The sequence below is a fragment of the Ambystoma mexicanum genome, chromosome 6q, assembly GCF_040938575.1.
Source record: "Ambystoma mexicanum isolate Mex_15411 chromosome 6q, UKY_AmexF1_1, whole genome shotgun sequence".
Classification (NCBI taxonomy): domain Eukaryota; kingdom Metazoa; phylum Chordata; class Amphibia; order Caudata; family Ambystomatidae; genus Ambystoma; species Ambystoma mexicanum.
The window spans coordinates 654253163-654268073 of record NC_090937.1 but is presented as its reverse complement, the minus strand read 5'-3'; the positions used below and the strand labels follow the sequence as shown (position 1 = coordinate 654268073).

General features: G+C 43.1%; 1 protein-coding gene across 11 annotated transcripts in view; it reads left to right on the top strand.

Moving 5' to 3' along the window:
* The window catches only part of BLTP1 (bridge-like lipid transfer protein family member 1), a 2946455-nt gene that overhangs the window by 2257691 nt on the left and 673853 nt on the right, over positions 1-14911 (top strand). For 6 of the 11 annotated variants that reach the window (XM_069631145.1, XM_069631151.1, XM_069631147.1 and 3 more), the window contains 2 exons: positions 2656-2867; positions 13410-13472. In XM_069631145.1, coding sequence (XP_069487246.1) covers positions 2656-2867; positions 13410-13472 — 275 coding nt within the window. The remainder of the gene's footprint in view (positions 1-2655; positions 2868-13409; positions 13473-14911) is intronic. The other 5 variants (XM_069631149.1, XM_069631146.1, XM_069631154.1 and 2 more) reach the window with 1 other exon arrangement.

Here is a 14911-nt window from a genome sequence, read left to right as displayed (position 1 = left end):
CCCACATAAGTCCTTACTTGACAAAATGCACACACGCATCTTTAAATGAACTCTTAGAATTTCCCACACGTGGACTGTGGTCACCGAGGGCGTTCCAACCACAAAGCGTATTGAGGCCTTACAAATGGGGAAAGGGCGCTATATAAATGATGAATACAATACAATATGCCATCAAACAAACATTGCCATGTGGACAAGCCTGATCCCCAGACACCATCTGGACTGTGGCTTACCTCGCCATTTTTACATATTGGAAAAGAAGTATGCGGGGCACTTTGCTCCCTGTAACTGAGAGTCAGCTGATCATCATTCTGGACTGATGCTTGGGAACCTTAGTTTATGTTGTAGCCTAGGGGACAGACTTTGGACTTTATCCTTTAGATTTGGGATAACCCTGGCAGACTATGTTCATGCCAGCCTCTTGCACTGTTTGATTGCGCATTCTCCCTCATTAGTGTGCCATACCCTACAAGCCATCCTCCAACCCATACCTAGACCCAACCATTATTTGCCCAAGTTCGGAAGCATTAGAGCCCAGGGGGACCTTTGGTCTTGGAGGTGGTTTGGAGGGAGAGAGTTGGAGTACCTCGAGGGAACTAGGCAACTGTGGGTAAGTCTACTGCCAGACAGGCACCTCTTACGTTGGGGTACTATTTGTTTTAGTCTTTTGTCTGAGCGCCTCAGCCAATATTGCCAAAAAGATAAGACTCATGACAAGTGTTCAAATATTTCATTGACAATTTAATTGATATCTTTTTATTTTTAGATACCCCATGTTTCCCTGTGAATGTGTTTTCACCTTGTGTTCTTTGTCAGACCTCCAGGTCAGGGAAGGATAGTGCTTCTTATAATGTGTTGATTACTTTCTTTGCTTATCAGATGGCTCTGTATGCAAGAGCAAATATTATGAATTATTTATTTAAAAACAGTTGTCCAAGAACTGGATTGAGGTAAGTATTACTTTCAACCAAGTTTATATCTTTTCACACTAATAGATTTGTCACAATTTACCAGTGTATGTGATGATATGTTAACTAACTTGTGTGCAAAAATGTCTTTCAACTTTCTTTCAACTTGGTTAAATATTTAATTTTCCTTTGTCCATGATTTTCTTGATTCCACAATGGAGATCATTCTGGGGCATGCATTCTGTCATTTTCTTTTGGACTCTTCCTGGGCAGTTTAGGAACCTTTTTCACTGAGAAAACCTTGAGGCCTCATTAGAGATTCAAATTCCATTTGTGCTCTCTGAGGGCCGGTCCATAATCCCCTAAGGGTTCATCATATCCACTGTGTTCTCTATGCAAGTTTCCGCTCACAGATGACTGTGTGGGCACCACACTATTGGGTTACAGCGTGCTTTACCCTCCAGCAGTACCCAATCTAAAATCCAGCACCAAGTCCAGTGGCCAGACAATCTTCCTACAAATGAGTGAATGGGATACAGATATAGATATACATTTTAATTTCTACCACCTGCCTCAAGGGTTGCAGTTACCTGCACCTGCTTGGCCATCCAATTTGTGTATGATGTCTGGTTTGAAGCCTGAATCCACACAGAGAAATCCTGGAAAAGGGAGGAGTTGAATGTGACCAATTAATTAACCGTTGTGATTGGGTTCTCTTCTCGGACCCAACTTTCCATAACAGTAAAGGAACGCTCCCCTTATGTTGTACCACAAAGGGATAAATCCCAAATCATGAAATAAACAACACAAAATGGATTGTGAGAAGATCCTACCTGAACATGCAACCTGCCAATTCCCTTCCTAGTGTCTCTACTGGTTCTGTAGCTACCATAGGGAGACAAGGTATGGTGCTGTCTCACCTGACAGGATCAGTTGAATCACAGGCCCTCATGAACCCTTGCCCTTAAGATGACAGAAAGAGGTGTGAGGACAAAACTCTGAGCACACTGGCAACTAAAAGCATTTGAGACTTGCTGCTACTGAAACACTCGGGAAATGTCAACTTCCTCCAAAGAAGAACCCCAAAATGAATGAGAGCACTCCATGGAGTGCATCTTCTGGTAACTCATCTTCGTCAACTGCCATGGTTGGTTGAAGAATCCCCAACATAGTGTCAGGTGCATCTGGACAATAGGAACCATCACGCTGACTTTCCACCTCTTCTGAATATGAGCACAGATTGGCTGCACTTGAAAACTTCTGATGATACCCATGTCAAGAATCCCACCATTTAACTTCGCTTTGGAAAGCTGTGCGAGTGATCCTGAAGCATGGCCCCTTTTCAAATGCTGACTCTGTAGTAAACTTTGGGTTTAGGGAGTAAAAGGGGCTGCACACAGCATCCGGGCCTGTTTCCTCCTCAGCCAATCAGAAGCCTATCTGCTGCACGACCTCCTACGGGAGACTAACTAGCCACTTAGAGGATAATAGATCCAATCGTGCTCCTGTTGAAATCTAAGGTAAACTGCTAAGGGGCTGACCGTAATTGAAAGCCTCAAGTCTGAAGAGCGCTCCTCTCAAAGACAATATTAAGTATACTTCTCATGTATATCTCTTTGTGGACATTATTTTATTCAACCAAATACTCTGTTACCCTTTATTCTTCGCTATTCTGATCCCCTTCTGAAAGCTAACCTTGATCGCTCAACTGCTCCTAACATACACTTTACCTTTGTTTATTTTTCAGCCGTGCTGTTTTGGCTGAACTACAAGGCTGCATACGATAATTGGAATGAACAGCGGTTGGCATTGAATAAGGATGTGCATGTGGCTACGAAAGAAGTTGTAGACATGCTACCTGGAATCCAGCAGACTTCTGCTCAGGCATTTGGCACCCTTTTCCTCCAGCTCACAGTGAATGATTTGGGAATTTGTCTGCCCATCACTAATGCACCACAGGTACTGGAGAATATGTAATCTGTGAACTATACCTAATCGGATGAAAATGACTCTACGTAATAATGTATTGTCCCATTGTTACCATGGATAAATTGAGCAGTTTAAAAAAAACATTGTACTTTTCTTAACTCTGGGCCTAATTACAAGTTTGTTGGTATCTCAGCAGTAAATCCGCTGAGATGCCACCAAACGAATTTACCGTTACCAGCACTTGGCCTGACGGAATTACCGCCGGATTACAAGTGGTGATATGGTTGGGTTAATCCCCAATTATTGAGTGCATTGGACTACATTTGGAAGGTGGGCGAATTGCAGCCGGGAGTAATTCCACTGAAGTGGTCGCTTTTTGGCAGTACAGTGGCAGAATTACCTCCAGCATTTTGCAGGAGGTTTTTCCTCCACCCCATCACCAAAACCATAGTTGGGTGGTGCAGTGATATGCCAGTTCTCCGTTGCTGCTGCATTACCACTGTTTTGAGCCACACTGCCTAACTTCTAATGAGGCCCTTGGTGATGTTTATAGGTTTCAACAAGACATCAGTGTCTTGTTCCCTACGATTGACAGTAATGTTTAAGCAGGTTTGTGCAACCTTTTTGAATGTTGGGCTAGTTCATTACGTTTTTGTCGACTAGTGGACCAGTGAGCCAAATCAAAGACCTGAAAACAGTATCACATAAGTAATGTGACATGTCCTTTGACAGCGCTGACATTACAGGAAGTCATGCCACCTGATCTCTGACATACAGAGGCACCCTTTGGTGCTCTAGGCATGGAGGAGTTCCTGAGGGGGACATGTTTATTATGAATGATTCGAGGGCAGTGCTGGCTTGTGTATTTTTTTCCAGAGGAGATGTATTAATATTCCCCTGAATTAGAGTGCATGGAGATAGAATTGTATGCGACCAAAGGTATGTTAGGGTGTTTCACATGGCCAAGAAATCTTTTAAAATTGTGGATTGAAATGGCACATTTTACAGGACAATATTTGAGAAAAATTATGTAAACAGCCATACAATTTCCAATAGGTTCTGTACAGTGGCGGCGTCGGGGCCTTTCAATCATTTTCGGTTGAAATGGGCCTTGAGCAGCTTCCTCTTGTTGCCAGTCTCATGGCACAGCAACAGAAACCTTAAATTTAGGACATTCAATGTATGCTTTACAGAGCACATGATACTTACTGCCTTTTGTAGCGCCTTCACGTCGTCTTCACGCTTTGGATTTTCAGTATCCATCAGCATTCTTCTCACCTTGTTTCCTTTATACTCCAGTTTTGTCTATATTAGCTCTGTAGGAGAGGCATGATATCACATGTATGACCATGGTATCACAAGTATGACACTGACACAAAAGGTATAATTTGTAAAACCGTTATTAAAGTTTCTGGGTTTGGAAAAACTTCTTCTTTGCCCAGCAGTCTCGATCATCAACTAATAAATAAAACAGTCCTAGTTGTCTGTCAAATCAAAATGGCCTATACTAACAAAACCTAATGCCTGCCTTATCTCTTGTACAAAAAGTGTGTAAAGGAGAATATGTATGTAAAGGAAAATCAGTGTTCAAATATAAGAATAAATGTGGCTGAGTCGGCTCTCCTCCCCATGTTGGACAGCACAGAGTAAGTTTGTTCCCGTAGGTACAATGACACACTCTGGCTCAGGTTCTTGATACAAGGACAGTTAAAAACGTGGAATGAGGCCCGCCTGGCCTTCCACATTAAAAAGTGTCTCTTTCCAACTTTGAAACCACAGTTCAAAAATAAAGTTCACGCCAGTCCCCTTCTGTCGGGCTCAGACCTGTTAAAGCAAAAGTGCACGTAGGTCTCCCTCAGTCTGCTCAAACCATTAAAAACAAAAGTTTAAAAAATACTTGCAGGGGCTCCCTTTCCCAAGCTTAATTCACATCCTTTAGGGGTTCCATACCCCTAACTTATTACACGTCCATTCTCCGTCAGTCATGCTCAGACCGTTTTCTGAAATCAAAGACTTTCGAATGTGCGTGGCTTTCTCTACAGACTTCCGTAGGACCACTTCGACTTTCCCTTCAGTTCTCTGGGTATATTTTGATCACTTTGCTTTTACAGTTCATTCACTTTATCGCTACAAACATTTCACCTTTCACTGACACTTTCGAGTGGCCTATTTCCTTTCGACGGACCACTCTGTTACCTAGTATCGCTGGTTTCACAGTTATCCTTATTTCAAAGTTAATTCACAGGTCTGCCTTTCTTCGCATCTCCTTCAATTGCAATATAATGTTGCAACTTCAATCTTTCCTTAAAACGCACCAGTCTTTCAAATTCCTTGCCAACTCACCGACTTTGTGCGTTTATTTCTTGTCTTTACAGTTTTTCAATTCACGAGTCAAGGTTAGTACCACAGACTTGGCCTCGCCTCTCCAACCCTGCTGTTCACCCAGGAGGGTTGCTGGCATCCTTGAAACACAATGCAGCCTTCTTGGCTGGGGTTTGGCCTTCTCCATGTGTCTTTTACTGCCTTTTGGAGGCAAGGACCTCCTGCAGGAAACGCCTGGGGTCCTCGGCCCGTTGCTCTCGTCCCTTGGTCCGTCGCTCGGCTCCAATAGGTTTGCCTTCACCCCGGAAGTTCTGCTCTAACTCGTGTTCCACCTTGATCAGAGTGTGTCTCCATGTTCTGCCTTTTATCTGTGTGAGGAGAGCTAATTGGTATCATATGTATGTACTTAAAGTCAAGTGACTGACTTTGCCTGACCCGATTAGCGGGACATGCCCAATGTGATATTTAAGGTTTAGTCTCTTTAGTCTCTGTCGCCCTCTTCCTAGGCCCAGTGTTTGTGTAAAAAGCATGGGGGGGAGTTGGGACATTGGAGAATCCTAAAAAATAGGATGGGTTAGGTGTACGGGAAAGGGGGGAATACTGCGTCTCACCATTGGTCGCCTCACCCCCACTCACCGAAGACCCCTCACCCAAGTGATCCTCCTGCATTGGTCCACCCCCAGGGTCTGGATCCAAAGGTGATGGCCTTTTCCTGGCCACCTGAGTGAGAGATCCCCAGTGATTAGTAGGTGAGACACCCTTTGGTTTCTCACAGCTTCTTGCTGACTAAGAGTGATTCGGCTGACATTTCTGTACTTCAGTTCCCCTCTGGCTGCCAGTACCTTGACAATTTGCACCCTGCTGCGTTCTTGTGATTCAATTGTAATTTAAGCACCCCCAGACTGTTTCTCTCAGCTGCAACCAAATGGTGCCTCCAATCATGTTGAAACAGACCCCACCCACACTTACATATCTTCCGCTGGCCCTAGTTCTTTAGGGTAAAATGAAATAATCCAATAGATGCTAGGTCACCAACGGTACACTCGGGAATTTTGCAACACACTTTCATGATGGATGTGCCTGCAATATTTGGCATCATTTCCACTTTAAAACTCATGTTCTAATGGATTTCATCCTCCCACAGATTCTTTATCTATGATATAGTATTCGCGATGCAGCTGTTCTTTAGAAACTTTTCCGCTACCAAGGAGTGCAGCGCAGTCACGCATCAGCTCTGCCCGACGCTTATAAACACTCAGCGCCGGACATGACACCGGGGTGAGTATAAATCACAGAGCTGTGGCCCATGACCGCCGTTCCTTTTTACCATGCACTCTGTTCGCTTTGGGAACACTATCTTCATTGAGGATGGCCAACCCTGCTAAAGCCTAAGGTTTTAAACATTGTGCAGATTACGGTTGACGCATATTTGTGTTGGATCCCCACAGGACTCATCTTTACTTCCAAGGGGAGCAGCACGATACCCAACAATGTGATTTGTGTCAATGCATGAATCCCAAGGGTGGCAAAACTCTTCATCTATTTCCACAAGGAGCGGGGTGAAGTTGCTTGGTCTCATTGAGGTTGTCAGGAGCGTAGCGCTGGTCGTTCAAGCACAATGAGAAAGAGAATAAGCACTGCAAGAGGTCTCGCTCCATGAGCGGATCTTCTCATGATTACTCTTCATCCTCCAAGAAGAGGAGGTACCACTTCCGCAATGCAGAGGAGTGGGAAAGCTTCCCTTTGATGATGCTCATCAGTTTCACCAAGGCACCGATGGCTTTGGCCCCAACGCTGTTGGCTCCGATGAGACGAGGCTTGGTTTCTTAAACTGGCAAAGATCCCAAAAGGAAAGCACTCCTACATGCCTCCGGGCTCTCACTTGATCCCCACGGGTGATGACATCTACCAGCAATGGCATGCCTCACCTTCTGGCGTTGAGGCCTCGCCACTGGTTCCTCCCTCCACTAGCGCTGGAGCATCTCAGGAATGCGCCCCTCTTCCTCTGATGCCCTTCATATCGAAAATGGGCCAGCCCACAAATAATCAAATCTGAGTGGATAAACAGACACAGCAGGTAATCAGGAAAAGAGGCAAGAAACGGAATCCAAATCTGAACTTCCCTCCCCAAATAAGACAGAAAAACGGGTTGTAAACCCCTTTCAATGTTATAAAATGACACTCGGAAATGGACCGATAAATAATGAATGTGTGTTAAAAACCTTGAAGCAAATATAATTCCTCACTAAAGCAACAATGCAAAGATGCTAACAATCACAAAGAATGGATTACCAAAAGCAAACAATTCGCAAAATGAGTGGAAAGCTTAAAACAGATTGCAGCAAAATGACGTGTGACTGTTACATTTTTTTCATTCCCGCCTAAAATTAACCAAAAGTTTTTTAATAAAAACGGGTGAAAGTCTCTAGCTGGTAAATTGAGAGAGATATGGAAGGTAAAGTGAGGTTCGTTTTTAGGGAAATAGAGCAGTGAAAAGAGGAATCGGTTTTAAAATTGAAAGGCGAATCTTACTTAAACTAGATTTAATGGCTAAGAAAAGAGGAACGCCACCCATGAATATAAAAGTTACGCTGCAGTTGTAACTCTTCACGCATTGTACCCCTTTTCTTAAGGGAAAATTAATTTATTTAAACACAATATTGTTAATGATTTAGGCTCTAAGAAATGAAAAGAAACGTGGCGCTAACACTAGAAATCAAGGGCATGGTTGCAAGAATGATTCTGACTCAGTTTCAACAAGTTATCAGGATAAGGATAGGATGACTTAGAGAGTGCAATAAGGACCAAGACAAGATAGGCTATGGTTTACAGTTGGTTGGAGTTGTTTGTGTCGGGACTCTACCTTCTGCACACCTTTCTTTAGGGATAATTGGGGAGTCAGCCTGCAGCCTTGCTCCTGGTTCGTCTGGGGACCAACTCCAGGGTTCCCAATTGGATGAATGATTGGGTGGGATGACAAACCTGCAGATATTGGAAGGCGCTGGGGGGGGGGGTTCAATAGTCCCAGAATGTAGCAGTTATGCTTAGGTATTGATTCATGGTCATATCCGAGTCGTATTGATGCTTGTAACTTTTTTGCTTTATTATTTCTTATGCAATTCCACAAGTCAATTTTAGAATCATCATAGCGGCGTATAACGCCAGTTGTTGAACATTGGTGAGTGCAAGCAGCCTACATGCGTTTCGACCTAAGTCTTTTTCAGGGCCAATAAAGTGCTATGGTATGCTCTGATTAGGCGCTGATTGCTGGTCCTCCCGTGTCCGGGTGCCAGTGGTGCTGATTAGCCTGTTCGTGGCTTCAGATCAGCGCCTTCCAATATCCGCAGGTTTGTCATCCCACCCAAGATAGGCTATGGATTTCTACTGGGTGGTGAAATACTCACAGTCCACTCTTAGTTTGGGATTTTGGACAGTCAACGGTTCTGGTCACTACACGGCAGCGCGCCTGGCAAACAGCTGGGCAGTTCTGGTCAACGGATGGTACTGGACTGGCAATTCTGGTCATTGGATACTAAAGATCAGCTGGATGGCAGGTGTGCAGCAAGCATGCAGTTGGTGGTATCAGGATGCTTCTCAAAAACACCACAGCTTTCCCTTTTGGTTATTTGGGAATTTCAGTGGGATTTCAGAAATTAGGCCTTGCTGGAGCAGGACCAGCAACGCTTGGATTTTGAAGTGGGCCCTGGAGTAGGGTCAGCAATGCTTTGGCCTTGTAGTTGGGATCAGGAATCTGGATGGATGGAACAGGAATGCAGCGCAGGAACGTCAAGAAGAGCGTCTAGAGTCTTGTCAGGTACTCTTATGTATAATGCCTAGTGACCTCATCAAAGTATATGACTGGGGCAGTGTTAACTAAACACGCCTCTAACAACGGGATAAGACAAGGGTGATGGTCTCTGCCTCGCTCTCAGCTGGTTGGATTTCAGGAAAATGATGTCAGATTTATGAGGTGAGTTTTACAATGTCCAAAAACTTCCCATAGTTACTTTAACTAAAATCCGATTTTTGCCACAAGCATACATTTATACCATTGCAATCTCTTAGCAAATAATATACACAGGTTACATATTATGTCCAGCACCTTGCAGTCCAATCCTCCAGTCCGTGAGACCTTGTTTTGCCCTTCTACCAGTTTTTTTGCGCTTTTCAATAGGATTTATATTACTCTAAATTCTATAACTTTATACATGGGTGTGGATTATCATAAGGGATGTATGTACAAAAATGTGCATTTGCAACATGATGCTTTTCTGGTACTATGCCATATTTTGCCATTTCTGTCCCCAAGGTATCAATGAATTCTACCAAGTCTTAAAAGAAAGCCCATAAAATTATATTTAAAACTGCAAACCTTTTACATTTTTACTAATTTGTGCTGCAGAGATAAAAGTCTTTACAGTTTGTTTATGAAATAGTCTCTGGAAGCAAATGGCACTTCGTTTGTCCTGCACTGGACCATTTTTTTCTTTTTCAGCTGTAACCAACTGTCACTTGAGCCCTGTGTGGGGTGGAGGTTCCCAGTTTGATTGAAGGTTTTATGGCCCCCTCCACTTGACAGGTTAGTGTCCCAGGACTTCTGTTGTCCCAGCCTGGAGCACAGACGAATGTCTGACGAGCATGTGAACGGTCTTTGTCCTGGCCCATTCAAAGTTTTTCAAGCTGGCAATTATCACTTTCGTGTCCTGGAAGTTTATGGTGTCTCCCTTCCTAGGGGGAAGTTTCAGGGCTGGCAACTGGAATAACTGTTTTTTTTTGGGAGCTTGCAAATTCAGCCCATTTGTTTTAAATTTTTATTTTCTTATTTTGGGTCCTGACTTAAAACAAACCTGTGGAATAAAAATAGCCCCTGTGTGTATTATCACCGACCACAAACCCCTTCACATTGCTAGGTAATGGCAGGCTTTCCTTCAAAAGTTTACTTTTTAAATGAGCAATTTTCTCCTTTAGTTTTGCAAAAGCCCATTTTTACACGTGTTGAAAACTGCTGGCATTTCCTTCTTTAAATTCAGTTTGGCAGTTCCTGGATTCCCACACTGTCTTTGCAGCCAAACTTATTTTCTTCGAGGCAATAGTTTATTTGAAGCACAAGTGCATTGAAACTGACCTGGTTCAGAGAGTTAGTCTCTTTGAACTGCTGAGCTTTGGGATACTTTTTGTAAAGAAATAAACATGTGTTCCCGCATGATTGAAGTTGCATGTTGATTTCTCTCAGAGTTGGTTTGACAGGGCCCGTCATTCAAGAATTATACCTGGTTTTGCTGAGGCACAATGCAATATCCTGGGCATGGCGGGGCCTTTTTAATCACAGTGGTTTCAGAATAAACAGATGGCATTAACGTCAAAGCAGCATTTTTAAAGGGTGAAAAGGTTTCATCTTGAAGGGGAATTTTGGGTTTTCAGCAAAGCAGTGCTGCCTTTTTCACTTTTTTCCATTTATATGTTTCAGAACACACTGGCATTCTTTTTCAGTGTGTCACCTTGTTCCATCCTGCCTGAGGTGTGCTTGGCAGGACGGTGCAGTCCTCTTTTTGTAGCTGCAAAATGCAGTTTTGAGGTCCGGTGCGTACAGGAGCCAGCACAGCCATTTGCTGTTTTCTTGCGCAAATGCAGCTTGGTGATGCGTGGAAATGATGTTGAATGGGTCAATATATCCCACAGTCCACCCCATCTCACACCTGATCCTACCTGTGGCAATAGCCCTGCTTCCACTGTTAAGTTAGTGACACCTGGATATGCGAGCACTGTGGTTTGCAGAAGGGCACCTCATAATTGCACAAGGCCATCATGCAGCCACGTTAATCTCATATTGGTTTCATCTCTTTTGTAATTGATAACAGGGCAAAACCTGTGGTTTGGTGCCCCTTGTTGGCTAGCAAACTAAGCAGCTGCTTAGTTTACCTAGCGCTTGCACCAGCCCTACCTTAACTTCATCTTGCTGCTGCTTAGCTTCCACAATGTGAGCCTCATCCATTGATAAATATACAATAAAGAAGAGTTGAACGTTTGAGATTCACTGAAAAGAACACTGCACAACCTGACAATCAGCAAGTATTGTCTGCATAGTTCAAGTCCAGCTTAAAGGGAAAACGTAGTTCTGCCACAGGGCAGAGAACCGCAGGGCACCTAGATAGAGTTCAAGCTACAAGAGACAGTTTTTGCAATGGAAGCGAAAGGAGACAGTTGAGTTGACTGAACTTCCATTGGCCCAGTAGAAATTAGTCCAACAAGTGAAGAATGTCAGGTTTTAAATTGATCATTACCACTGGCATTGCAATTGGGAGACTCTTATGCCGTCCTTTGCAGAAGGGGTCCAGTCATATGTAAATCTTCTTGTCTCAGTCCTGCCATCAATAGAACAGTTGAGCCTGAGGTGCTAGGCAACGCCCCCAACCCTCCCTCAGGCAGGAGCATAAGCAGCCCCCGCACTGTCAGCCTGGTTAGGCTTCATCAGTGCGGTGTCACTTGTTTCACTGTGACAGAACAAACGCATCTGGGCATACCTTCTTTCTCTTAGGGATATAAATGAAAGCCAAAAATGATTCATAACCACTTGCATTGTGCTGGGCAACTTGTCTTGCAAGTAAAAACAAGCAAATCTTTTGGAGGACAGGGCCCCCCACTAATGCCAAACCGTATTGGGCTGTTGCCAAACAATCATTGGCAGTCATGTTAAATGCCACTGATTTATCTAGCAAGATTCGGACGCTAGCACCACCGCCATACCTCACTCGGCATAGGTAATTTACTAACGCCACAAGTACCTGTTTTGGTGTCCTTTCCCATACGAAAACCCATCTGGAGAGTATCATATAAGTGATGTGTTTTGACAAATTCTCCCAACCATGTTTTCACCACTTTCTGCAGCACTTGTACTGGAAAAGGAAAAGCAGAAATTGGGTTGAAATGTGCTGTGTCACAAGGGTTCAAAGACGTTTTTAAAACATTTTATTTACGCAGTGCTGCGACCAAAGGTGTTTTCGTTTGTCTGAAAGGGAACGATTAAATAGCTGCTGAATCACAGTACCTCGTGCAGTGCTGACTTCACTGTAGTGAACCAGCCACGGCAGGTGTCACCTGGAGACCTAGACCAGCATTGATTGCTCCACAAATGTAAAAGTGACACTGGTTAAAAGTGAACTGAGATTGAGGGCGGTAGTGTCAGAAAGAGAGCCTGAACCCCCCCGCCCCCCTGCTGACTTGCAAGCAGTAGACTGGACCAGTCTTCGCCATGTGACTCATTTTAGTATGCTGTGGGTTATCTGAACAGAATGAAGGAGGAAGTCTGTTGTGTGTAGCCCTGATACCCTTCTCACCAGAAGAAAAGGCGGACTCCTTGTTGCAGCATAAGGTGCTGCCTCCTAGAGGAGGTAGGGGGACTGAGACATTCTCCCTCTCTGCTTTATGAAAATCAGCCATGACTACTAACTGAACGTTTGCGAATTGCTGTGCATTATGGAAACTCTTAATCATGTTCTAACTCCCTTATGGTGGCCCACTAGTTCCGCCCGATGACGGTCATTTGTACTAATACTGAATCATGTGGTTATTGTTGCCTATAGTGCCTTGTGAGGCTAATCTCCTAATCCCCTTTGAACATCACATTGAGACCAGCTTTACAATTCCAGTGTGCTTTGAAATCCACCATTTGCCACAGAATTTCACAAACGTAGGAGTGAAAAATGTTTTTCTAAAGAGGTCTTTCTGTATGTGACCAAAGGTACAGGCCCAATGAGCTTTAGTTCTCACGGCCCAGGAACCACGGTGGGCATTTGCTGGGCTGGGGCAGAATATATATCGGACACAATTTCTCCTGTGGCATAAACGTGTGTCTGCTGTATAAACAGTGCGTTTTTTGGCGGGCACCCGTTTTTATTGCATTATTTCGAGAGCTTTCCCTCAGAACGTGTCTTTTTATCCACTACATTTGGATAAATGTGCTGTAAAATGTATTATTTGTTTCGGCAGAGTTGGGGGAATTGTGGGAGAGCTATTTCTATGCAGTTACTCACCCGCTGCAGAATGGGTTGTCAGTGAAAATGTCTCATGTTTACTCTGCTTTGGGTCCCACTGCAGCGTTGTCTACAACTCAGCTGGTTGTTTTCGCTCTTTTGAAACTTGGAACCAACATCATGTTGAACATTGTAATTGCAAACTGTGTTGATTGAACCAAACCCAAGAGTAAGTAATAATTGTTCTTAAAACATCTTATCTTCACATCTTATCTTCAAGGTCAAAGGTGTGCCCGAGAACACAAACAAAAAAGGATGCCTAGACCCTGAAGCTGCTTACAAGGTTACAGTACAGCACACTTTAAGTGCATCACTACATTGATTTCTTAATAATGATCTCCGAATCCCTTGTTTCCAATTTGATATATGTTTTATTACATGGTATTTTTAATTACAAGTTAAGTATAGCTTAAAAAAAGGCAACGTTATTTGAATCTTAAAGTTGTCACAAATGCACTATTGCCAAATGGAAAGTACAGCAATGAGATGTGCATTTTTTGCAAGTGTTTAATTTTAATAATTAAATCGCATTCGATTAAACCATAATTACAATTGGAAATATTACATGTTAAAGGTATTGCAAGTCCTGAACTCAATTATAATATATTTTGTGGATTTGTATTCCTTGCCAAGTGGATGTGTTTTCTGCAATACTAGTAATGACGATCACACACACACTGACGAATGTGTTACACATTTAAGTATTCAATGTGTTTAAACAGCATGGTATGCTATTTTGCCTTTCTGGTGTTTTCTTCACTGATACTAACAGCTTTTCAATCAAAGTGATTGAAGCGTGCATGTTAAAGCAAATTCACAATATCAATTTACCCTGCACACACAGCACTGCAGAAACAATCAAACTTCTAAACCACTGAGCCTTCACCGATTTTCTTACTTTCTGTAGTCTTCATTACAGGTATTCATTTTCACTTTTAGCGTGTGCTGGAAATGTTCATCGGACACTTTTAAATTTTGTGTTCTGAAATCTTGCTTAGCATCATTCATCTCGACTTCGTAGGATAACTGTCCCACTTAAAAGGCGAATGGCGGGTTTCCAGATGTCGCTTAGCAATAGTGATTTTGACTGGCTTGTGGCAAGACGCTTGGTGCAACCACACTCGAGCCCTGAGCTAAATTATTCCCCGATTTTAAATGATGCCATCAAGTAACTTGCAATTTATTTTGCTGTCTCTGTTAAATCATGGCTACAATCAGAAGTCTGTTGATGCTCATAGAGATTGTATTTTCCCTCTTGAGTATGGTATGGATGGTACCCATTTTCTCCTTGCTCTTGCATTCTGTTTACTCCATTCACATTATGTGACAACTTATGGTTTGTACCACAACAGTATAGTATTTTCTAAGTTGACAGCCAAAAGAAAATGCATATAGGGTTCACATGCCTGTGGCCCTGAATGCATCGTGTCTATGTTAAACCCTCAGTTGAGTTGAGTTTTTTTTTTTTAAATGTTTTACACCCACTAGAAAACACTGTACCTGTGCACTTTGAAAGTGTTTTCTAGAATGCCTGGCTTGAAGTGCATACATTACCTCTGTAGCCTTCATTTATGTAGAGACATGGTGTTAAAGATCAAAGTCTATGGATCATGCTTTTATTCACTTTTCACTATTGAGTTCTCTCTAAGTTACTGAAAACCTAGCTCACGGTACACTTGTCCCTATCGGCATAAAGTGTTGAGTATTGTAACAAAAAAAAGT